Source organism: Phaethon aethereus (genome assembly GCF_964289735.1).
Source record: "Phaethon aethereus genome assembly, chromosome: 8".
NCBI classification, from domain to species: Eukaryota; Metazoa; Chordata; class Aves; order Phaethontiformes; family Phaethontidae; genus Phaethon; species Phaethon aethereus.
The window spans coordinates 5,877,812-5,903,468 of record NC_138584.1 but is presented as its reverse complement, the minus strand read 5'-3'; the positions used below and the strand labels follow the sequence as shown (position 1 = coordinate 5,903,468).

Genomic DNA, 25,657 nt, shown 5'->3' with positions numbered 1-25,657 from the left:
TAAACTTCTAAATACATATTTCAGAGGGAAGAAATCTCATTTATCAGAATGATTTTTCATTTGAGAGTGTGTAAAATTGTGTCTTTACTTTCTGTTAATGTTTGCCTGCCATTTGAGTTTAAAATGCTCTTGTTAGAGCACTCCTCCCACGCTTCCTTCAGCAGGTGATCGACCGCATTTCCACTCCTATTGCCAAGGCTTTCAAAGAAGATCTCCTGTGAAATTAGATTTTACCAGGTTAGACTTTCCTGGCTTTTTCTAATTTCAGGAGAAAAAAAAAAGGGGGGGGGGGGGGGGGCTGGGGTTTGTGCAGGAAATTCTAAACGTCGTTAAGAAGTCTTTAAAAAACATAAAGTTTGCAAATGTTTTTCTTCCTTTTGTCAGTAAAAGCAAGCTTTTTTTTCTCCATTTTCTCTGCCAGCTTCCCATTGTGCCCGATTCTTCTTTTCCCTGAGTTGTACAGCAGACCTCGAAAGGGACTGGGTTTGTTCAGATCCATTGCTGTAGCACGTTTCCGTGCTTCAAGCAGCCTGATCATGTCCCTCACTTTCCTAATTTGCTACAAGAAGCCTCTAGCTTATTGCTAGTGATTGTGCAGGAGCAGTGGGATTTAAAAGGAGTTTATGTCTCTTCCATTCTCTTAGCGCTGTTGTGTTCTTAAAAGTGAATTCGGCGTGCCTCAGAGAAATAGCTGTCTTCAGAAGTGTGCATGGCCAACTCGGGTATACAGGCCAAGGGGTCCGGGTTAAAAAAGATTACACAGGTTTGCAAGGCAGGCTGGTGTCCAGTGTGTCAGATCACAGGCTGTACACGCACCTTTTCTGTTGGACTGAGAGGCCCTGAACACACCGGTGTGTCCCCTGGCCTGCAGCACGGGCTGGGAAATGAGAATAACTCCGAGTCCTTTTTCTAAGGCTGGGTCTGAAACACTTGCTGGAAGGAAGCATTGATATAATTTTGATTATTCGTGTGTAGTAATTATTCCCCATTTGTGTCTGTTACAATTTTTGTAAGTAGATGCAATTCAGGCATTGCATATGGTGGCTTTAAGGCATCTGTGTGTTTTTAGACTATACTTTTTCATGTACAGACAGTGAAGTTGTTGTCGGGAACTGCAGACTGGTGCACAGGAGATGTTCTCATCAGATAATTCGGTCCCTGTTGTTGAAGCGTACGCCTTAACTCCTGCTCTCCTGACCTGCCTGAGTACTATCTGCTGAGCCTCGGCCAGACACCAGGCCCTGCTTCAGCTTAATTCCCCTTCTGTAGTTTGAGGCACGGGGACAAGTGCTCCAGCTGGAAGGCACATGCCCAGTTACCCATTTTACAGATGGGAAAACTGAGGCACAGAACAGTTGGGGTTTGGCCACTCTTTGTGGCAGAGCTCCTTCGTCTGTGTTTCCCCTGCCTCCGTAGGGAAGAAGGACTGGAGCTAAGACTCTGAACATGGATACTTTTGCCACAAGGACTGGATTATGTGGCAGACTGGATTTGTGCTTGCTGCTTTGTGTTCTTGAATGTGCATTTCTGGTAAAGCCTTTCCCTGGCTGCTGGCAGGCTCCTGGCTTCCAAGGGCTCAGTCCCGTTTTTCCTTCAGAAAACAGAGGACCTGGGGGAATTTGTAAGAATACTAACTCAAAGCAGCAGACACGTGGTTTCCAAAAATGAATCTGACTTTCTGCGGCTTTTAGGAGAAGGGTTGATTTGGGTCAAAATTAATGCAAACACTTGTGTAGACCATTTAACATTTAGTTTATGGACCTGTTAAGGCAGCAGGATAATCCCTTTAGATTACCCGTGTAATTCCTAGTGAATTTTTTTTTTAAGTGACTTCAGTGCCCTTAGTCATTAGCAAAGACTAGTAATACATCTCGCAGCTGCCAGACTCAATACAACAGCATTTGTCAATGGGAGGGTTTTCTGCTTTTGTCTCTTTTTGTTTGTTTTTTAACCTTTCTCCAACTCTTGCCGGCTTAATCCCATGAGCTCACCTCTCATCACAGGGAAGCATGCAAGCTGCCTTTGCTGGGTTGACTTCCACTTGAGCGAGGCTAAGGAGGGTGCCTAATCCTGGGCTTTTTTCTCTGCTGTCTGCCGAGGGTGTTGGGTACACAGCCTGCGTGGGCTGCCGGGGGGAGGACGGAGTACGCTTACGGGTTCAAGGACACGCTCCCGCTTTAATGTGCGCAGACATGCTCCCGCTCGCTCTCTGATTGGCAAGGTTAACTCAGAGAGGCTGCAGCTTTTTAAACTGATTTGATTAGACCCACTACTTTATCCCATTCCCTCCCCCACCACTCGGCCCACCACCTCCTGATCCTTTTAACACAGCCCTTGGTCCAATAACCAGCCAGTCTTGATTCCCCCCCCCCTTTTTTTTCCAATTTTCATGCTGAATTTTGACATTTTGTAAACTAGATTATGCAGCCCTACAGGGAAGATCAGGAGGCAGTGTCTTAGTCTCCGGGCTGTGTTTTATTGTGGCTAGTCCAGAGGCTGGGATTTGCCGCCTCCTCTTCCTCGCTCTCCCTGTCTCTGCTCCTTCCCCAGCTCTCGGTGTGAGGGTTCACCAACCCCAGCTTGGATGCTCATTGCCCTCCAATTCCTCTTCTCCCCGGAAAACCAGGGCTGGGGAGGATTACACAGTCAGCCCAAAATGACTTAGCACCCCAGGTCCTTTACTGCTGTGGTATGATGGCGTGTTCGCAGTGTGCAAAAAGAAACAGGGACAGCGTGCACAGAGAACTCCCTTATCCTGTAGCAGCACAATAATGGTGTATTTTAGTAGCAAACGTTACTAGTTGGCATTACTCTGGGTAGCTTCCAGCTGACAGGCTGGCTGACAAGTGGGATGGGGGGCTTGGAGGGGCTTGGAGAAGCTGTTTTGGCATTAATGCCCGCAGCCATTGGGACAGCAAGGGCTGAGTGGGCACCAGCCCAGCCTTTAAAGAATCACAGAATCATTTAGGTTGGAAAAGCCCTTTAAGAGAGTATGTGACCCTGTTGCTGTCTTCAGCTGGTGTGGTTTAGTGCTTTGTGTGCTGCCAGTTTTCAATCCTGGGCTCCGCCTCTGTTATGCAGCTTATGTTTGTCATATTAAATACTCCAGGGGAATTTGGAGCCTTGTGTACATAAGCGCCTCTTGCCAAGCCTCTCTAGTCCTCCTATAAATAAGTAAATAAAGCCTATAAATTACAGGCACTCACAAAAAGAGAGCGCCCCAACTCACTGACCAAAGTTACTGGAGAGGAACCAGCACTGCTGAATTTTTGGGAATCCCGGACTGATGCAGGGGAAGGCGCATCTCATCTCATTATCACTTGCCTGGTGGTTTCACCAGAACTGATCTAAAGTGGTGTGGACTGGGTGAGCAGCTCGGTGCTGGCAGGGACCGAATCCAGCAAACGGGACCGACCCTACAGAGTCGCCCTGGTGAAACAGCACGGGACATAGACAATCCCCTACACGCACTGTATTAAACCTTGACATACTGCATTACTTAAGGGGTCTCAGGGAAAATTAAAACCCTTTTGACTGGGTTTTGCAATGCAGGGAAAATTTTAGTGACATATAAAAGGTTTCTCTTGTGTTCCTCTAATGGGATAAATAAAAAGGCTTGTTTTAGGCCAGCAAATGGGGGGACAATCCAATTTCCCTGATTCCATCAAGACACTCTTAAAGCATTAGCTTGTGCAGTTTTAAAAAAACCCACAACAGACTGACCCCTCTGCCTGATGGCTTTGAAAAGTGTCCTGATGTGGAGGTATTTATCCTACACAACATGTTTCATCGAGGCACTCCAGCAGTGCTCCTAAATATACTCCTTTGTTATTAAACTGTTTAGGAGGACAGCATGCACAGGAGGAAACCCAAACACCGGTTTATTATTTACCGCAGCAATCCACGCCGGGGCCGTGCTCAGAGACTAATGCGTGATGACGTGCTCTTTAAACTTGGTACTAGGAAGAGAAAAAGGGTGGCATTAACTAGTAACATTTCTGATGAAAGAACGAAACTTAAGCATGCCCTTAACTGTATGTTTTTAAGCAGTGGTTTGGCTCAAGATAAATAGAGATTCCCCCGTGGAACGTTATATTTGCAGTTTGTTTCCGTCGGTCAGAAAGATTTATGTATCAACACTTACTTTGGAGGAGGCTCTGGGGACTGGTAATGGGAGATACGAAGCCTTTCACCTCGAGGTCACTGGTTCAGCCCTGCGCCACGTCGGCCACCACCACCAGTACCTGCCATCTGCTCCTCCCCAGCCGCCCGCCCAGTGCGAAATGGGCTGGTCCCAGTTCTGGGCACTGAGGACAGATGTCCGGCTCCCAGCGGGCTCCCTGGGCTGCTTTAGTAGAAAAATAGGACAGACCCGCTCAGCTCAGCCCCAGATGTGATGGCAGCCGGGGCCTTCGGCTCGGGCTGAGCACCACCGGGGAACTTGACCTTCTGCCGCGCTTGTACGACCCGTGAATGGTGAACCTGTTATTCCTGCCCTGTGCAGAATAACTCATTCCAAAAGCAGGACACCCCTGAACATAAATCTGTCTGTTATAAAGCTGGCCGCGGTTTTCCCTGGTTGCCTCCAGCTCCTGCTGAATTTCATTAGGAACACCTCTATTATACAGCATGAGGAGGGAGCAAGTGCTGCCTCTAGACTTTGAAAGAGCCCTTTAAAGTGAAGATCAATTTTGCATCTCACTAAATAAGCAATGACAGATCAAACTGCAAGTACTTAGTTCAGCTTTATTTTAATAGCACTGTGGCTCCTTGGAGAAATCCCAGTTACTGATACAGTTTGATGTCCTGAGGCAGTTTTCTCCAGACATTTTTCCTTTTTTTTTTTCTTTAGTATTGGCACTTTATTAATAGCTGTTTGGAAACCTGACTCTCTGTGAATAAGTAGCACCAATAAACCTTTTCCCTCTCTATTTATTTCTCCTTTCCTCCACGAGGAAACTGTCCCAATGATCACAGACTGAGAGGGGAGTTTTTCAGAGTCTGGCGTGTAGTTATACTTGGTGGTGGATGATCAAATGAAAGAGCAGCTTCATGCCTTATAAAATAAAAAATGGTAAATCAGCTACTAATACAATTCACGGAGGCTGCTAAAAGGCTGTTGGATGTCAGAAAAACAGCAACCCTTTGAGGTGATGAAATGGGAGCTTCTTAACTCAACACGTGCAGTCGGCTTCTCCCTTGGCAATGGTCCACTTCAGGGCAGGATCCAGGCTCTGATGCCTTCCCCTCCTGGCAGACGGCTGTGAGTGTGTGAACGTCCTCTCTAATTCCAGATTAGCCACAAAGAGGAGTCATCGTGCTTAAGAAACAGGCGTGCTTGGGAAGGAAGGGCTGGCTGGAGGCTGCAGGGCACAGCGCTGTCCTGAGATGCTTTGAGATGTCTGAGCAAGGTCCCTGGTATTGGGTTTTCCTAAAGGAACAGAAAAAAAAAAGAAGTGCCTTTCAAGCTGAGAGCCATGGGCCACTGTAATTCAGCTACCCTGGGCTTACCCAAGCTTGGCTTAATAAAACCCAGATCTCATTTAATGAGTTCAGAGGATGGTTCAGGCCGTACAAACTTTTTAGCAGGGCCTGTTGTGATAGGGTAAGGGGTAATGGTTTTAAACTAAAAGAGGGCAGATTTAGGCTAGATCTAAGGAAGGAATTTGTGACAATGAGGGTGGTGAAACCCCGGCCCAGGTTGCCCAGAGAGGTGGCAGATGCCCCATCCCTGGGAACATCCCAGGTCAGGTTGGACGGGGCTCTGAGCAACCTGATGGAGTTGAAGATGTCCCTGCTCACTGCAGGGGGGTTGGACTAGGTGGCCTGTAAAGGTCCCTTCCGACCCAAACTACTCCATGATCTGGTGATTTTGCCGAGGAAGGTTTACGAGACCAAAACAGAGTCTCCAGAGTCTTTGTCTTCACCAACTTAAAAGAGAAAAAGCTCCGCAGGTTGCGAGCAGCACCTCCGCTCCTGCAGCCCGTGGCCGCTGCAGCGCGACTATGCTGTTATCGCGGCCATGCCTGCGGTCGTCACGGTGCAGCAACCTTCCTGCCGGGGCTCCAGCCGCTCCCACAGGGTTCTCGGGCATTTCAGCTGGCCCTGCCTTTGCCCGGATCGGTGGAAATCAAACTGTGGGTTCAGACAGCCCATACAGGGGTGGTTTCCCTGCTTTCTTCTGTATTTCTTTCTCTCTAATGGCCACCCAGTTGTTGGCTTTAAAAGGACGCTTCCTACGAAGAGGACGTCCTGAAACGCAGAGTGGCAGCTCTGAGCCCACTATAGTTGATAATTAAAAGTGCAACGTCTTCTTGGCCACCCGGGGCTGTGGGTTCAAGCCTGCGTAGGAAAAGAGGTTATTTCCAAGGTCCTGAGTACCTTTAAATAAGTAACAAGCCAGCGTTTGCCTTGAAGTCAGAAAGGGCTGAGGTGAACTGAGCAGTGGCAGCGATGCTCTCTGCTCCTGCTGTCTCCTTTCCAACCTGCTAAATTTAGCAGCTTAATCGAGCTTCCTTCTCTCTCTTTAATCAGGTGGAGCAAGGGGCATGTTGACTTGCTGGTTGGCGCTGGATCCGATCCTGCTCGCAGCATTTCCAGCCCCTCGGTAGAGACCGGGGAGCCGTATGCGGGGGAGCAGCGTGTCTGATAGGCCACCACGGCAGCGCTTCCGCTTAATCTCTCTGCTCCCGTCCACACGTGCTGTCCTGATATCCGACAGCCGGTCCCATGTGGGCACGGTGCCAGCAGTGACTTTACAGGCTTTGTGGCAGAGATTATTTAAAGGAGATTAACCCTTCTAAACCCCTTAGATTTTAATTATTTCTGTATGTATTTATAAAACCTGCAGTCTGCTAGTTTCAGGGCACAACTGCCCCAGTCCCCATCCTTAATCTGAATTTGTGACTATACAGTGCAGCCATATTACAGGACAGGGGCTGGACTGGAGAGGAGTCATTTCACTTACTTATTTATTGCCATTCTGCAACAATTCACATCTGGGACGAAAATGAAACATTACGGTTTCAAATTGTAAAAGGCGCTAATAATTCAAATGACTTTAAAATACTAGCACTAACACTGCATTAATTGAATTGTTTGAGTCGATGCGGCATCTCTTGCTAATTGTTTTGGTGAAGGCAGCTCTGACATTAATGCACACTGTGGCCTCCCCACTGCCCACGTTGTGAACATGGAGCACCCTGCATCCCTCTGAAGACAGGGCTCTCTGTAGGGTTCATGTATCGGCAGCCAGGAGAGGAAAGGCCTGTTTCTTTCATTCCTAGCAAGTATTTTATATGCACATTAATGCTGTGACATAATGAAGTTTGGAAAACTGTCATGGCTAACAGGTACTGTTAAAAAGAAATTAAAAAAAAAAAGGGTGTGCACCTCCATCCTTTCATGCTTTCTCTCCTATTTCTCATGTTGCTTAGTGCTGGGCTAATTAGTTTTTTAGAATTTTTTAGAATTCAGGGATGATGGAGGGAATTTTTCCGCTCTGCATGCAAGCTGTAAAATCCAAATGAAACTGGAAATATCTTATTTCTATTTCACAGAGCAACCTGGCTAATCTCAGGTGATGCACACCTTGCAGAGCTGGGAAAAACAACTAAGAGCTGGTAAGCCGTTGCCACTGAGACTGTTGGGTCAGGGTTACTGCAGAGGCCACCTCTCAGTATGGGTTTACAGTCCTGGCACGAGTGCTGTAGCTCTATTTCTGTATATTCTAGGATTGCTGCTGAAAAATGACCATATTTAAATGTGTATCTGCCTGTTTTGTAAATGCAAGCGTAGAAGGTGGCTTTTAGAAGGAAACAAAACACGCAGCGTTATGGACCCCAATGATCTGAGTGAAAAATAGGTTGAGTACATTCTTAAAATCAGATGATTTTTATTTATTTTTGTCTCCCGAGCAAGGAAGTAAACACAGACAGTGCCAAGGAGCCCATAAATAAATTTTGTTCTTGGAGCATCTCTTTAATACGCACACCATCCTGCTTCTGTAGTAGTGAACATTTGACCAGTAGCAATTAATTTCTTATCACAGTCTTTCTATGAGGTAAGAAAACGTCAGTGTCTCCGTTAGGAGGTGGAGAACAGGAGCTCTCCGAGAGCAAACGGCGTGGCCGGCTTCTCTCCCCCGGCCTGCGGCTTGCCAAGAGGCACCGGAGGGAGAGGGCGTTGCAGCGATGCCTCTCCTGCAACGCGGCTGGGTGCTCCTCTCCAGGCAGATCTGTCCTCCTAATGAAATGATAGACTCAGAAAACATTTGATATCTGTATATTTCAGAATAAATATCATTAAGCTAAAGAGTTTTCAGCCACTTCCTGTGAAGCACACAGTATTTCCTTTAAGGCAGGTGGTAAAATAGAGAAGAAAAAAAAAAATAGTTAAGCTCCCCGGTATAAATCTCTTCTGTCTACAAAGAATGAAAAGAGGGCTTCTTACAAAACCAACCTTATGGAAAATAATGTATGATCCCGTGGCATGTAGGTGATTAGGCAAACCACCCCAAAGGTTAATATCTCTTTTCTCATTCAAATGGGTAGGATCTCCAGCTGAAAGTGCCGGACCCGTGCATTCAGCCCCGTGCCCCAGGGAGGGGGAGCGGGGAAGCAAAGGGTTAAATTTCGGGACTGTAGAAGCAGATTGTGTTTTCCTTCTATGATGTGGGCTGACAAGACATCAGTATTCTATTCATCTGTTGGGAATTAGGCTGTTAATCCAATCAATGACTCTTGAGCGAGCTGCAGCCTGCCTCCCCACTGGGGAACAATCGGATCAGACGGGAGATTGTTTAAGAGCACAGCGCGGTCCCGGTGTCAGGTGGAATTTCCAAGCGTTCCCTAGTGAATTGGGGATGGGAAAGCTGTCTCAGCCCATTTATCCTGCCCCTTAAATAACCAGGTATCTGCCTCAGCCACTCTAAAGTGATAAAGCAGTACAAGAGCTACTAACTTTTACACGGGGAAGGGGCAGGGAAGCACCCTGAGAAGAAAGGTTTTGGCATCTTGCCCTTAGGAATATTGTCCTGTTTGCAGCCCGGGATTGCGTTTGCATAGTTTTGTTGGAGGCTGGCTCAGCTGCAGCGCTGCAACACGTGTTACAGCTCTAGGCAATGGCTCTTTCCAAACACGTTTTTGATCCCTGGGCTGAGGAATCCCGGAGCTTCCCGGCAGATTTATATTGCACCAACACACTTGTTTGATGACCAGAAAGATGCCTGATGCTGGAAGTAAGAGGCAGCAAATATTCTTTGGAGCAACCTATAAATAAATACGTACGTACAAATACACAGCTGTGCTCGGAGTGCCGACTGCAAATTGGGGTGAAAATGCACAGTAGGAAAACAGCCCGGAGAGTTTCGGAGTTGCTGCCTGAGCTGCTGTGTCGATTCAGAAATCAGTTTGTTCTGCAATTAAAGACAACCATGTCTGCGGTGGGATATTGAGAGTCTGTATCTGTGCCAGCAGCACTCCGTGCTGATGATAGTAGATGTGATAAATCCCATTGAAATTGCACTTGGAAATTTAGGTACACCGCCAGTTAGAAACTAGGGCGATGAGGGATTAGCGTAACCCTGGCACGCTGAACTCCTCGGGCCGGTGGCGTTCGGGTGCATTAGCAGATGCGGGCTTCAGGAGGGAGCGAGTGGCAGTTCCTGGGCATCATATTCTCCCTGAGCTTGCTTAGATCTGATTTTAACAGCAGCTTTGCAAGCGAAGGGCTCCTCCAAATTGGTGCCCCTAAATGAACCAGGAGCATGAGCTCAGGCAGCAGGTATGAGTGGGGAGGTCCCCAGATGGAAAGGTCCCCAGCTCGGAGGCTTGGCTTTAAAGGGCTTCAGTGGGCTTCAGCATCCCTCTGCCTTCGATCATAATTTTGAATCAAACAAAAGCTAATGCAATTTTCCTTGCCTTTCACTAGCAGATTGTGCTGTAAGGGTCCATGCCATTAGAAATGTAATAATTGCTTCTCTATGCAGAACTAATTTATCTGTGAGGCACTTAGTAGATAGGCCAAATGATAGCCTGGCGGTAGGCTCTGGAGAAGGGCCCAAGAGTTGATGATAAAGATCTGTCTAGCACCTTCCATCCTTACTGATATCTGCCCAGCACAGTGCAGGAAAAGGTCTGAATGGAAGGAAGGGGGCAGAGGAGAGACCTCTTGGAGAGGGACAGCTCAGTAAGAGAGGATCAAGCCTACCCAAATGCAAGGGAGGCAGAAGATTTAATAGGGGAACGAAACTTGAGGGATATCCAAGCCCTGCACTTGTCAGCCTGGGCTGTTTGCAATCCCCAAATACGAGCTGTTCATGACCAGTGCATCGATTTTGCTTTTGCTTCTGCTGGAGGTTGCCCTGTATCCCTTGTCCTACAGCACTGATCCTTGGGGAGAGCCTGAGGTGCCTTTGAGCGACTGCCAAGGATGCACATCATGATGTCTCACAACAGCCCACCCATAACGTTAACAACCATAACCTTACAACCGCTTCCCAAACACCAGCTAACTAATTGTCCTCGTATGGGCCACCCGGTCTGAAACAAGCAGGTGAAGCTGAGCGCTCGCAAGTATATTTTGCTTTAGCAAAAATAAAAAGCTTGAAAAATGGGGAGAAAACATAAATGTCTGCTTCATTTTTCTAGGGTTGGAGCTATTTGGGACTCCAGACGTTCTGGGTCAAAGCTGTTAGATGGTCATGTTTCTCAGACTGCACTGTCACTGGCGCTGCTTTAAGGCTCAGGAGGCAACTAAAAGCGAAAGTCTAGGTGCATGTGGGTGCACACTGGTCTAAAGTAAGGACTTTAAAAGAGAAGTGTCAAATTTCAAACTAAACCATTGCTTTTCTATGCCAGCGTTTGCACACTGAAGGATCCGCTCGTCTATCGGCTTCGACTGGACAAGCATTCATTTTACGTGTATTCATGGTACGTGGCCATACCCAGGCTGCTGTGTGCAAAAGCAGCAGGTAAATGAAAATGAAAGCTGCGCTGGGACCGTCCACTGTTTTGTCTGGTGGAGTTCAGACTGGTTATATCAGCCCACCTTGCCTGGTTTTACGTATGGGTGGGTATTAGCATGTAAATTCTGGCATGCTTTTAGCTCTAGTTTCACCCTTAGTCATCTTGGGGATAAAATTTCAGAGAGAGAAAAAGAAGATGATGAGGCTAAAGTAAATTGTTGGGAAGTTGAAGTCTAAAGTGGAAATAAATGAGAAATAAAACCCTTTTTAAAAGTGGAGGGAAGTATTTTCCTGCTATTTTTCATCTCCCTGGCTTGAGTGAGTGTGTGTCGTGAGACTGCAGAGATTTATATTCACAGCTCCTAAGCATCAGTGCCTGTTCAGAAGCTGTATTATTCTAGCTCTTTTTATTCACTCACCTTCCAAAGATGTAGTGTAAATATTTATCTTCCCTCTGGCCCATCCATGCTGCCCAGGGCCCAGTGCTGTTAAATACTCTTATCACCTCATCGGTCTTATCTCCTGCGATCCCTGCCAACATTTGGAGTCTGTCAATGGGAACGAGTGTGCACCTTAGAAGGTGCCACAAATGAACAGAAAGAAGACATGATGTGAGGAAAACAGTACCTTAAAGAGTGCATGTGCTACCCCTCAAGAGAGAGGGGTTACTGTGTATGTTTTTTGCTGTGCTTTTCGTGCTCACGGTGTCTGTGCTTGGAGGTGTGATTGAAGGCACAGAGATGAGGTCTCGGTGTGGACCAGCACTCAAGGTATGGGGGTCCTGTGCAGACCCTCGCAGCTGGTGTGGAGGACTGTCTAGCCCCAGCTTCATCACCTGTAAGGGATCTAGCTGGACCAAAGTTCGCCCAGGTAACCAGCATGGTTTTCTTTTTCCTCTTTCTGTACTTGTCCTAAATAAAACACGTGAGATGGAGGGAGAGACAGCGTCTCCCTTAGGGCCACCCTCCTGCTCACAGCGGTGTCTGCACACAGCTTGGAGAGCAAGGGAGGCAGGTCTGGAAGATCGATGTTTATATAACGCTGTTTTAAAGACTGTCCAGTGAAACCAGCAAACGCTGGCACGGCAACACGTCTAAGACCTGCTTGCCATGGCGGGGCAATGGGAATCGTGTTTTATAGCATGTACAGCATCTCGGCAGGGCTCAGCCAAGCCGTTTCCATGTCTTTGCCCCTCAGTCCAGAAACCTTGTGTTAGGTTAAGCAGGGTGCAGAAATTCCCAAGGAATGAACATGGGATGGCAACACCGATATAATCCTATCACTTATAAGACAAAATTGACATGCAGTAGCCATAGTACCACTTAAGGGATAAGACAGTTGGTCCATCTGCGCTCGGTCCATCTTCTCTCATTTCTCTTGCTTGAATTTCTCAGGAGCAGAACAAAATCCTGTTATCCAATAAGTTACCCACTGGTAGTTGGATTTTCATTGAGTGACATCTGTCCGCAGACCACGCACATCGGAGGTACCGGTGATTTTGTAGCATCTTTGTTTGGACGGGTTTGCTAGACGTGGACATTAGGGCTTATTTTTGAAGTGTTTGGAAATACTCTCGTCTCCCTGGGAGGCAGTGCAGTTCAGCTGTCATCCTTCCCTCGCCAGATGTGTCCAGAGGCTGTAAAAGGTACCAGGGATGGCGCACGGCGTTAGGAAGCAAGAGGAAAGCTTGGAATCGATTTGTTGTTGGTCGGTAACTCGCATGTGCGGGACTGAGTGCTCCTACATTTGAATGGTTAATGGTCTTTCCTTCCTTTCTGGTCACCTTCTGACTGCCTGTTCTGCCGTTTCCGTGAGCTCCTCCTTTTTATAGACAGAGTATTGCTAAAAGGGCTCTGGGACAGGTACCGAAAGCAAAGCTGTACAGAAACACGACACATCACTGCTTTGAGCCTGACCTTTTCTCTCTTTTGTGTTGAAGTTCGCTGAAGCAGAGCACTGATTTCCTCCTTTTTAACCTGTCTCGTTGACATTATTCCAGCTGATGTGTGATGTTATAAGGGCATTTCTCAGAGGCGTCCTGGCACAGAGCAGAACTCAGCATTGGCCCTGGAGCTGCCCGTCTCTTCTGCACTCCCTGACATCAGCTCACCTGCTCAACACCTTCACTTTGTGTCCTGTCATGCTACAGAAGCTCATATTGGGGGGAAAAAAAAGCCTCTCGTTTCTTTTAACATGCCTTAGCACAGAAATTATAAAGCACCGTGATTACCTAAGTTTCCATAGGCACAGTTTGGAAATAACTGGTTACAGTATTCAGGTTTTTTATGTTACAGATTTATCAAATGATTGGTTTCAGCGTGTATCGACAGACACTGCGTCTTGTTGTACTTGCAGCTCTGTATGATTTACATTTCCGTCATCTGAAAGCTAAACTGGAGAGAGAAGAAGTAAACAATCATGACAAACATCCCCCTCCACCTCGGTGCTTTGTATAAAATAAAACAACAAATATCCTAATGGGTTTCAATGGAGAAAAATTAGCTGCCCCCACTTGCAAGCCAGGTGAGCGAAACGCTCCATCCCTGCTGCGGAGGATGCTCTCAGGACATCCCGCTCCCGGCTGGTCCAGCAGTCCCGGGCTGGGCGGTGACGGGTACTGGGCAGGGTGCAGCGGGGTGAGGACAGAAGTGGACCCCTGTCCTCTCCCTGTTTGGGGTCATTCGTCGCGCTGGAGTCACGTCCTGGGAGCAGGACACACCGCACCTTGCTTAGGATGCTCCAGAAAGCGCTGCTTTCTGTTGTACATTGGGAAATATCCCTTGCATCGAGGCCAGCTAGAATTCATTTTAAGACCACTTCTATGCGTCTTGTTCCATTGTAAAACAAACATTTCCAGCGATATTCGTCTCACGTAATTTCCACAACGGGAGCTGTAATCCTCACTTTCACGCCCCTCTTTGATTAGTTTCCAGGTGTGACCATTTTGCACCGAAGGCTCCATGTTGCTGTACCCAGAGCCAAGCGCTGTGCTCAGAGCAGCCGGGCACGTCAGGCTCCAATTAGCCCCGGTGCTCCAAAAAGCCAAATCAAAGAGGGATTGAGATCAGCAGCCTCCACAGGGCATTTCAAGGCCCTTAGTGAGTGACCACACTAGAGCTTTTTCCATTTACCTGGATTAAAATTTGTCATAGAGAAAATGCAAGCAAATAGCATAGCATCTGAGAAGTGTAACAAATAAATAGCATTTGGCCAGCCATCAGGCTCAAAGGGGAGAAAAAAAAAATCCACAGCGTAAATAAAGTGTAAACAATGTTTGCGTAACGTTGGATTAGTAGTTCGTTTTAAAAACTATGCTGGGATTAAAGAGACACGTTTTGTATGCCAGGACTTGCACTCTCTTCTTAGCCCAATAAATACCAGAAAGTAGATCTAAGAGAAATAAAAAGCCTCGCTAGCCCCCGGCCTGCTGCTTGTTGCCACTCACTACAAGAAGGACGTTGAGGTGCTGGAGCGTGTCCAGAGAAGGGTAACGAAGCTGGTGAGGGGTCTGGAGCACAAGTCTTATGAGGAGCGGCTGAGGGAACTGGGGGTGTTCAGTCTGGAGAAGAGGAGGCTGAGGGGAGACCTTATCGCTCTCTACAACTACCTGAAAGGGGCTTGTGGCGAGGTGGGTGTTGGTCTCTTCTCCCAAGTAACCAGTGATAGAACGAGAGGAAATGGCCTCAAGTTGGGCCAGGGGAGGTTTAGACTGGATATTAGGAAAAATTGTCTTTACCGAGAGAATGAATTGGAACAGGCTGCCCAGGGAGGTGGTGGAGTCGCCATCACTGGAAGTGTTCAAAAATCGTGTGGACGTGGTGGTGTTGGGTTGATGGTTGGACTTGATGATCTCAGAGGTCTTTTCCAACCTTAATGACTCTGTGATTCTGTGAAGCAGCAGTGCTTTACACAGGCCTTTGAAAGAGCAGCAAATGGCAGTAGTATTCCTGGAGCGGTCCTGTGTATTTGACAAGGAGTTCTGCAGCACAACGTTCCCTGGGAAGGGATTGCTGCTGCACGTCTCCAATCCCGTTCACCTGTGGGTTTTGTTGCCTACGGTTTCGAAGGCCGCCTTCCCATCCCCCAGCACCCCCCGGATATTTGAAAGCTGCCCTTCCCATAGCTCATTCGTAGCGCTCCCACCTCTTCTTCTCCAGCCCCGCTCCGTATTTTGCTGAAGTCAGTGCCGGCCCTGTCACTCCTCTGAGCAGGCATGTGCTTAGGGACCGCGCAGGGGCTCTGGCTGGGATCGGTTACCTTATTAGCGTGGAATAATCGATGGATGCCATCCCTGATTCCTTCAGTTGTTTGCTTTGCGGTATCTTCTAATGACACCCAACCCATTTGCATTACGCTCCCCACAGTCTGGGCAGAAATAGGCTCCTGAAACGAGGCACCTCCAAGCATTGCCGGGAGCGCTGCCAACGGGGAAGGAAAAATCTCACCCCCCACATTTTCCCCAGCAGAGACGTGAAATGGATGTTGAGGCAGCAGATACCTGTTACATTTGGCTTTTCTCTTTTGTCCCTGTTGCTCCGGTGGTTGTCGCGTTGGTGCGGTGGCCCAGAGCAAAGCACGGCACCTTCTGCCCTGAAACACAAGTCATTCCTCAGGTTAATATCAAACAGAGTAACAGGCTGAGAAACCAGAAGTCCCCAAACAGCATCGGGTGGAATTTCTACCTGTTTTCCTGTTGTTCGTTTCCCTTTCGCCTGCTCCAAAATCCATGGCAATCTGCAGAACTTGGACCTTAATCCCAAAGATGACGGTAATTAAAAACTTAAGTCTCCATAAACAGATGCAAATAAATTAAGGAGGCAAAGAACTGAATTAGAGACTAATCCTGGTGGGGCAGTGAAAGCAAAGGGGCCAGCGTGTCTTTCCTGCTGTTATTTCACCTGTTCTTGTGGCAGGATGAGGCTGCAGCACGGCGAGGTGCCTGGGTTTGCACTGCTGGATGTGCCACGCAAGCACCGACCGCTCTCCGGCAAAGCCCTGCCCGTGCTTGCTGAGTCTGGGAAGGGGACGCGCTTCCCAAGCCGTTGCAGCTGATGCGGTAGCGAACATGTTCGGTTGAAGAGGGAGCTGTGTGCCAGCGTCTTCAAATCACGCGGTTTGCTTTGCCCTTGCGCCGCAGGTGTTTCACAAGGAGGAGTGAATTCTGAAGAGCGAGGACCTAAGGTTTATTCAGGTGCTTTACCACTTCTCTTGAGTGGCTGGACAAGGCTGGGCTTGCACAGAAGCATCTTGCACTAAAGCATCAGGATTAGTGAGCGTCCCAAAGTAAGGCCATAGGATTGAAATCCTTCATTTTTATGGGCTGGAAGTGATAACGCTATGAACTGAATTACACTCATGTCATGACGTGATCCATGCACTCTTTATGCGTGGATAGGTATTGATTATCCATCAATATGGATTGATGGTGGATGATGATTCAAAGCCTGGCAGCCAGGTAGCTGGGTATCCTGGGCTGTTTATCTAGTCAATTAAAATATCGCTGTGATTCAGCTTATTTATTTAGAACTGGGATTTACTTGTATCCCCACGGCGTTACCTATACCTCTAAAATCAAGTCTCTCTCTTCTCTTTTTCAGGATGGGGAAGGCCAGACTGCGCTCCATTACGGTAAGCTGCCTTTGAGCTCGGTTGTTCCCTCGTAACAGGATGGATTTGCAGCTGGAGTAAATAGTCTATGTACAGAAAGCAAATTTCAGCAGAAATATGAGCAGGGAAGCTGGATTTGATTAGCCAGCGGCTATCTCCACCAGCAAATGGTATGAATAGGAGCCCTGGAAGAAGCAGCAAGGAAGACTGCTGTCCTCCCTTCGTTCTCCTCTACGAATTTCACCTTAAAGCTTTCCTTTTCCCCAAATTAATGACACGCTTTCTGCAGAGTTTGTCCTATGCGCCTGTGTGTCTCCAGGATGTGGTTGTGCTACCTTCAGAGCCAGGAATGTCTCCAGTTAGGGGATGCTAAGGTTGAGAGGAGGGTCTGTACTGGCTTTAAGAGGTTACGCAGGTAAGGGGAAGGGCACGAGCAAGATGTCCTTCACTTCTATGTGTCCTGGTGACAAATTGTTTGATCGCAGCTGAGAGAGCAGCAGCTTCTCTCCTACCAAAACCAGCAGAGCGAAGCTACAGTTTGTGTCCCTCCTACAGTTACATGCTAATTAGATACGCAATTTTATAGCGATCTTTTTAATTGAAAGATTGTTCCACATCCAAATTAGAAAAGTGGAGACTAAAGTGACACATGCGGTGCTGATGTGCAGGGAATAGGAAAAAAGTATCGATTTAATCTATACCATAATTTTTTCCAAAATTAAGACATACCCGGCTATTACTTTATTCTCTCTCTCGATGCCTGTCACTGTGTAATTAAGAGCATACTTGTCATTTTGAAGTGTTTGTGTCTTTTTCTCTCTTTCTGATCACTCCACAAGGACATTAGCAGGATGGCAAAATTGCTTTGCAGACCATCAGTCCAAGGCACAGGATCTGGATCTAAACTACCAGATTCCAGGCCCCTGAACTGAGGCTGTAATTACAACAATGTGTGATTTCTCCCCATGTGATCTTTCCTGTAGGATACTTTATTTTTCAAATTCATATCATTCTAACTGAAGCAGCAAATCTGTTGCTTAGTGCGGCAGCGTCCACGGAATGACAGCACTTAATGCCACGTTGCCTCTTTCTCTGCCCAGTTCCTTCCACATTTTGGGCTTTCTGTCTCCTGGGGAGACACTATCCCCTGCTCCCAGCTCCAGCACTGACATCTGCCTGCCGAGGGGTACACGGCGGGTTATAGCAGGTTGTGCAAAGTATAGCATATGCGTAAGTTATCCAAGAGCACCTGCTTCAAGCAAGCTCAATATGTGAAAGTAGAGGGTGGATGCATCACCTCAGTGTAAATTCTTTGCAGGTGGATCCCTCTGACTGGTGGCTGAAGCAGATTGTTTAACACAGGCAAACAAACATAGCTGATTTAATTAACATTATTTCAGAAATGGTTTCTCTGATCCACCCTGCCAGCTCAGATCTTTCAATAATGACAGTTTTCCAGAGTTGGTTTTTTTTTTCCCCCCAAATGTTTTTAGTGGTAAAGTTTTTTTCTTCCCCTTGAGTATTATCCCACTTCCTTTCCCTGTATGTCATCCTTGGGGAAGGATGGCCTCGTGGCACCTGGGCTGCTGGCACACAGGTCCGGCGTGCCCACGGGTCCCTGGCTGACCATCGCTGCACCCAGGGCCATCCTCATTCCCTTACTTAGCTGATCTGGTCGTAAATCACCCTGATCTTGAAAACACCTTGTTAAATGAGCGAATGGTTTTGATTCAAGTGGCTATTGGCCCGAAACTAGAACTTACTGAAAATCTCCTGACACCATCTTGGTAAGCGCTTCGTAACCAAGCCGTTAATTGCGGCGGACGGATGTGAGCGCTCGTCTGAAAGCTGTCTCTGGCGGTGCTGAGCAGAGCGGTGCCATTACAAGACCTTCCCTTTTGTTAGAGGCTGTTGAGGGAAGGGTTAAATCCCATGAGCGAGGCCAGCGAGACAGCCACTGCTTTTAGGGTCTCTCCATCCCGTTTTATGAGCCGGCGTGGCCTGACAGCTGTCCTTGTGGTGACAGCTCTCCTGATTACAGCCGGTGTCAAACTGCATCCTGCGACGGGTTATAAATCCTGCCTCCTTCCGATCAGCGCCAACCCCGGCTTTAATCGGAGGTTAAGTGGAGGCCAGCCAGCACCACGGTCCGAAGGCACCGGCTCAGCGGTGGGACCCACGGCCAGACCCACGGCCGGACCCGCTCTCCTCCAGGCTGCAGGCAGCGTTCGGTGCCGTGTTGACCGGTGTGAGCACGGTCTCCTTGCTAAACGGCCCGTTAGTCTTCAGCTCCTCTCCATCCATCCATCCATCCACCCATCCACCCACCCGCCGGGAATACTAAAATCATTGCCACTGCCTCTCCCAGAGGAAATCAAGGCTTCTCTCCGAGCACTGGTGGCCACGTGGCCACGGAGTGGGCAGGCTCTGTATCCTCATGGGCGCTCCAGCTTCCCTGCAAAGCACCATCTGTTCGGCTCTTTCAGTGCTGTGGCAGGGCAGTGGGAGGGGACGCTGGAAGGAAAATAAATAATTAAAAAAAAAAAAAAAAAAGGAAATTCATCATCTGAACCCTGAGGATTAATGGAGTCGAAAGGCGAACTGCGCTGAATGGAAATTCATCTTCACCCGTGCCAGTGTCAGGGCTGCCGCTCCGGCCCTTGACAAATCGAGGGTCCCAGGGTGCGATAAATCCAGCAGCTGTGCTCGTCCCCCGGGGTGTCCCCGACCCGCGCGGGGACACGGGCTGTGCCCGCCGGCGGCACCAGGTGAGGAAGCCACCTTCCCCGCGCGGGCACCAGCTCCCCAAACCGAGGAGCTGCCACCGCAGCTTCCTTGGCACCCCTGGAAGCCCGCTTTCTGCAAAGGTGCTGTGCCGTCGCCCGGGAACGTGTCCCCCAGCCCTTCAGCTCAGCCTCACCCACACCCACACCCGCTTCCTCACCAACCCCTTCTCCCCCTTTTTTCCCCCTTTTTTATCTTTTTCAGTATAAGCTCCAATCACACGTCAATTTTATTTTAATTAAATGTCGCTGCTTGTCCCTTTGGGTCAGTGGAAAACTGCAAAGTAGTGCAAAAGACACTCTAATTACTACATTTAACAGCAAAAAAGAGTTAGTCAGTTATGTTGTAAAAGCACCTGAAATAATACAGTTAAAACCAATCGCTACCAATGCAAGAGGAGGCTGCTGGCTTCGCACTCTCGCAAGGCAGGTTGGGGCTGAGGCAGTTTTTGGCTTCACTAGGATCTGCGTTGCACGGGCTTAAGGGAAAATCCAAGGACTGGGACTTTTGCTGGTATCAGCCAAGCTCAGCTCTTCAGTGTTAAGAGTTTCCCTGTTTTTCCTGCTTCTTTGTTTTTAACATCCTTAGGGAAGGTTGGCGAGGGAGCTGAAAGCTGTTACATCCTTGGGACAGGGAAGAGCTCGGGTCAAGCTCAATGCTATCTTGTCAGAGTAAACTGGGGTTGAAAAAACAGTTGCTGGTGGAGATAGGGGTTAGAAATAGCAGTGGTTTGCCTTTACTGGCTGTCCGTGGGCACGGGCACGTGCCCCGGGAGCCAGTGCTCAGGGAAGGTCTGACCAGCAGCTAAAAACCATCCTAATTTTCCACAAGGAGAAATGACGGATGACAGCGGGGAGCGGGGCAGTACTGACGATGTCCTGCCTGGGACGTGCTGCCCGTGGAGCTCTGGGAGGTTCAGGAGGCAGGTGAGGGGCAGGGGTTTATAAGTGTGTTATAAATTACAAATACATTATAAATTCTGGGTACAAAAGCAGGCAGGGAAGGCTTTCCCAGGAACGGGGACTCTCTGTGGTGCTGCAGTAGCCCTTCCCAGGGCCTGTCTCCAGTCCTGGACGTGAAGGAGCGTTAGCTGAACTGCGCCCGGGCACCCTGTGCGTCATCCCCGGTGATGCCCTGCAAACCGCCGGGGCTCCGGGGCCATGGCTGCACCAGTAACACCCTCTCGGGACTTAGGCTTTTTCATTGCTGTCACTCTGTCTGTTCTCTTTCCTTTGCACTATTAAATCCAAAGGCAAGTCATACACTGAGTACCGAACGCTGCCCCGAAAAATGATCTGCTCTGCCTGGCCAGGTGCTGAGACGGCGTTTTCTGCCCCTGGCACACGCACGGGAAGTCGCCGGCTACAGCACCACTCCAGAAACACCCGTCACCGCCGCCTCGGGTCAGGATCCCCGGACTAACCTTTCCTTTTCTCCCCGCAGCTGCCGCCTGCGAATTTTTGGACATCGTGGAACTGCTGCTGAAGTCGGGCGCCGACCCCACGCTCCGGGACCAGGAGGGTTGCCTGCCGGAGGAGGTGACAGACTGTAAAGCCATCACTTCGGCTCTGCAGCAGCACACCGCCGGCCAGACCTAACCCCGCGGCCACGCGCGGCGCTCTGCAATAACCCCCCTTCTCTTCCCCCGCTGCCCTCCGAAACGCCTTGGGGGTTCGAAGGGGACCTTTTAGAGCACAGGGCCTGGGTGGGCTCCCCAGCACGAGGGCTGGCTGGCTGAGCGCGTATCCTGGCAGGATGGGATCAGGGTTTTGCATGCTCTGACATTTATCAGTATTGGGGGCGTGGGGAGCGAGGGAGGGGAGCGAGGGCCTGAAGAAGGCCCCAAAATATCGTTTTAATGTATTAAACACAAGAACTGCATCGAATGTCTCGCCAGAGCAGCCTGTGCTGACTGGTTGGCTCCTCCGTGGGGAGGGGAGGGCTGTTGGACCAGGTGGGATGCTCATCTCTCCCGTTTGGGTTGAGTTTTGGTTGTTTTGTTTTGGTTTTTTTCCCCTGGGTCCAAACAAAATATTATAAATAAAAGCACAGCATTGGGACGGAGCCTCTGCGTGTTTGTCTTGCAGGGAGTGACCTGATTCCTCGGAAACAGTAAGGATGGGAGGCAGCACAGAGCTGTCGTAGCCCTTGGAAAGCTCTGCTCAAGCTTTCCTGCTGGGGAGAGAGGGCTGCAAAAGCCAGCGGGGCCGCACAGCTGTCTGTCCGTCCCTCTGGTTCTCACCTAACATACGTAAGACAAGTGCTTTACGGCTAACCAACCTCTCCAAGCTGACGGGGCTTTTACCATGTCACACAGCTGCTTTGCTGAATTAAACGGCATTAAAACCTCACCTCCATCAGCAGCTCCAGGTCCTCCTGTCGCGTGCCAGTCCCCAGCATGGCTCGTTCAGGGCCGGGGTTTTGTAAGAGCGAGGTACGGATATAAACCTGCCCTCACCCCTGTGGACCTGTCTTGGACACTTCACGGTCCTCTCAGCTGGCCAAATACCCAGACAAATGGGAAAGATGTGCCTCGTGGCAATGCCTCGGGTGCCAGAGTAGGGGGTGGGATGGCTGCGGGGCTTTCTGGCATTCCCATCGGCATCGCCACTGGGCTGCGGGCTGGACGTGGTCCAGGGGAGCTGCCCGAGACGGGCTTGTGCTTTGGGCTAACTCCTGCCTGGGAGGGATCCTGCTGCGTTGTCCCCCCTGCTGCGCCCGGGGTGGGTGCGCGTGGCAAGAGGAGGCCGTGGTTTTGCTGCGGGGCATTGCCGTGCCGCTTGCTGTTCCCCGCGCAAGGAGATTTCCGGCCCGGGGGGAGCGTAGGAAATCTCCAGCGCTGTGCCGGGAAGCTGCCTGCCATCGAGTCCTTCCTGCCGCGCGTCCTCGGGAAAATAAGTGGGAACGTTCCCTCCGCTAAGGACTGGCTGGGCAGGAGGCACGCGTGGGTGTTGGCCCCTCACGGCGGCTGCCGGCTCCTGCCAGGTTTTGCTAACGCTGACGGCGTTTGCTGCAATGGCTTGGATGCCGCCCGCAGCCGAAGCACCACCGCGGCGCGGCTCACGTGTGCAAGCCACGGGGCAGGCTCGGTGGCGGGGACGAAATGGTTTGGGCAAGTTAACGGGCTGTACGGGCCCTTGTATTGACCACGTCAACTTATTTTCCGTTAACTCAGTATTGGAGGGGCCTGGCGGGCTGGGGAGCTGCGGTGGTGGCCTCCGTGCTTTTGGAAACAGAAAAAAACCTTTTGGGGCTTTTTCTGAAGTCAGTAGGAAACTTGAGCTCTAAAGCTGCTCCCTGTGAACGTCCCAAAGAAACTGCTTTCCTAGCTGGAGCGTGGGTGGCAAAATAAAATCCATTTTGTGCATCTGTTCGCAGCCACCGTGCACGCACCAGCCCCTCTGCGTCGCGGGACGCTTTTGCTGCCCAGTTGTGACAAGGGGCTGGTGAAACGAGCTGGCAGCGGGCAGGCAGGGAGCTTAGGTACATGTGCCGCCTCGGTGGCATGAAGCAAGCTGCTGCTGATAAACATTAATGCTCTGTGCTAAATGCCAGGTTTTCAACATTTAGGGTCTCCGCGGGGCGATGCCTATTCAATGGAAGCGATGCGACGGTCCCCCCACCCTTGAGCAAGACCCCCCGCAATGGCTTCTGCCCCTTCACCCTGCCAAGGGGACCGGCAGGCCGGTCCCGTCGCAGCCACGGCGCCTGCGGTCACAATGCAGCGGGTGCTGACAGCGACGCCGGTCGCTTTTTGCATCCGGATGCAGCAGAGAAGCCAACCCCAAGGCTGGGGTGTTCCGCACGGAGCTGCTCCGCTGGCTTCGGGATGGGGACGTGGTGGCATCAAGGTTGGGGACGAGCGAGGCCACCCTTGCGCGGCGCCGCGGTGCGCGGCCGCTGCCTGGCTCGCTGAACGCACTGGGTAATAAAAAAACCCCAAATCTCTCTTGAAGCAGGGATGGAAAGCGGCAGCCGCGACGCCCGTGCTTTCAGAGAGCACATTTGGGGGCTGAGCGCTCGGCCCTGGAGATGTTTATAGCACTTTAGGTCTGTTTGTGAGGTTGGAGCCTCTCCAAAAAAAAAAAAAAAAAAGCCGGGGGGGCGACGAGAAAGACATATATTATTGTTTATAATCTGCTTTATTCAGCCAAACCTTTCCCCAGCAGCCTTGCGGATTGCTGTTTAAATCCCTCGGTGCCTTTAACTACCGATACAGAAAGTGGTTAATGTGCATTCGGCCTAAGCTTGGCATCTACTCCAGGAAATCACTTTAATTGAGAAGCATTAAATGTTAAAATGATTAAAATATCGAAAGCCAACACACCGGTGCCCATGGAGGGGCTTGGGCACCCCCCCACCCCACCCCGGCATGGCTCCATCTCACCTGCGCCCGCTGAGTGCGGCGGTGGGATGGCTGGGCGACGGCTTCGCCGGCACCGGGACAGGGACCGCGGGCACCCACCGCCCTCGCTGGGTGGTGGCGAGAAAGCTGCGGGCATCTTGGGGTGCCCCGTGGCAGGGACGGAGATGCCCTCCCCAAACCCCCGCCCCGCTCCGTGCCCTCAAAAAGCCGGGGCACGGAAACCGGAGTCGCTGGTGCCATCCAGGGGTGCCGCCTCCTCCCTCCGGCCGAGACCCCGGGAGGATCCCGACCCCAAAGAGCCGACGGGGCCGGAGCAGGCGATGCCGATGGTGGCCGCCGCCCTCCCATCGAGGAAGAAAATCCCAAAGACAGCAGCTGCTAAAGAGCATCCCGAGTTTATTTGACATCGCTTTCCCTCGAGGCGGAGGGGTGGCCGTACACATCTCATGCCAACGCGCAGGAGGCAGGGTACAAAAGCAACGCCCTGGGCCCGAATTCGGAGGAGTTTGGGGGGTGGGGGGTCGATTCTCCCCAAAGACATGGCAATAAATAAGGTTTTATTTTTTGAAAATTTTTTTATTATTGTTTTTGTTGGGGGTTAATTTTTTTTTCCTCCCCCCCCCCCCTCCCCCCAGGAAACAAGACTCTCACTTTCTGGAACTGTACAAAATTTACAGAGCGAAGGGAGGCGGCGTTTGGCCTTGTCGAAGGGGGATGGAGAGCAGCGGGCACAGCTTGCCCCTTTTCCCCCTTCCCACTGGCCGCCCGCGGTGCCCGGCGAGGCCGGGGGCTTGGCACAAAGCAGCACCCAAGGCGGGGAGGGAGCGGGAGGCACATGGGTGCAACTGGGGCCGTTCTTGCAGCACCAGCACACCCACCTGGGGGGGCGGGGGGCAAGGAGGGACAGGGACATAGCGGTGATGTGCTTTCTTGTGTGGCTTCCCCCCCCGCTTTTATTTTTCCTCCCCTTTGCTTTCGGAGCCCCCGCTGGCCGCTGGCAGCAGCCGGCTAACGGGCTCGGCCGCCAGCCCTCCCGAAGGGCAGCCTGGGATGCTCAGCATCACCCCGGAGCCGGGGGGGGATGGCGGGGACCCCGTGGCCGGGGCACCCCGGGCAGCGAGCGTGGAGCGGAGCCGTGTCCGTGGGGCCGAACGGCTCCGGCCGGCGCGGGGGGCGCGGGCTGCGCCGGGGACGTGGCGTTTGAGAAAGGGGCCGGTGCCGGGTGGGCCCAGCCAGACCCCATGGGGTCACGGGCTGTGCCAAAACCACCCGGGTGCTCCCCAGCTGCCTGCACCCGCCCTCGGTCCCACCGGCCCCGAGGCACCAGAGGAGGTGGGTGGCCGATGCCGGGGTCTCACCCCACCGTCCCCTCCGGGCCCCAGCGGGCAGCTGCTCCTGCAGCCGACGAAAGGCCCTTTTGCCCTTTGGTTTTGGGGAAGTTTTTTGCAACACCCTCAGAGCAACCGTTCCCCACCTTCCCCAGCACGTGCGGTGCCTGTTCCCCACCTGCCCCCCGGCTTCGCCGCCGCAGCCCGTTGGCGTTTGGGCATCTCAGGCTGCAGGCTGCTTTTTTTTTTTTTTCTTTCTTTTTTAATTCCTCCCCGCCGTGCAACCAAGGTAAAACCCGCGGTGCCGCACCGTAAGCGTCCCTGCGCGCCCGGGGATGAATCTCGGCCCTGCAGTCACCACGCGACAGCTCCGCTGCCACCGCGCCCGGAGCGGGCAGCGTCACCGCCGGGCAGCGGGCAGCGGCCCTGCCGGGGCAGGTCCCCGGCCTCGCTAAAATAAACCCTTCTACAATATAGACTTTTCTTTCCGCGGAGGCTCCGGGCAGCGCCGAGTCGCGTTTCAACTCCATATTGGAAAAATAACTCTTGAAAATAGCAGCGGTGCTCGGCGGGAGCCGCGCGGGGCGGCGGGACGGACTCTGCCCT

At 50.9% G+C, this 25,657-nt stretch overlaps 1 protein-coding gene across 1 annotated transcript in view; it reads left to right on the top strand.

Annotated features, from left to right (window-relative positions):
* ACBD6 (acyl-CoA binding domain containing 6) overlaps window positions 1-21,179 on the top strand; it is an 88,191-nt gene extending 67,012 nt beyond the window's left edge. Inside the window, exons 7-8 of the mRNA XM_082002978.1 lie at window positions 16,564-16,594; window positions 20,801-21,179. Coding sequence (XP_081859104.1) covers window positions 16,564-16,594; window positions 20,801-20,955 — 186 coding nt within the window. The 3' untranslated portion in view covers window positions 20,956-21,179. The remainder of the gene's footprint in view (window positions 1-16,563; window positions 16,595-20,800) is intronic.
* The last annotated feature ends 4,478 nt before the right edge of the window (window positions 21,180-25,657 follow it).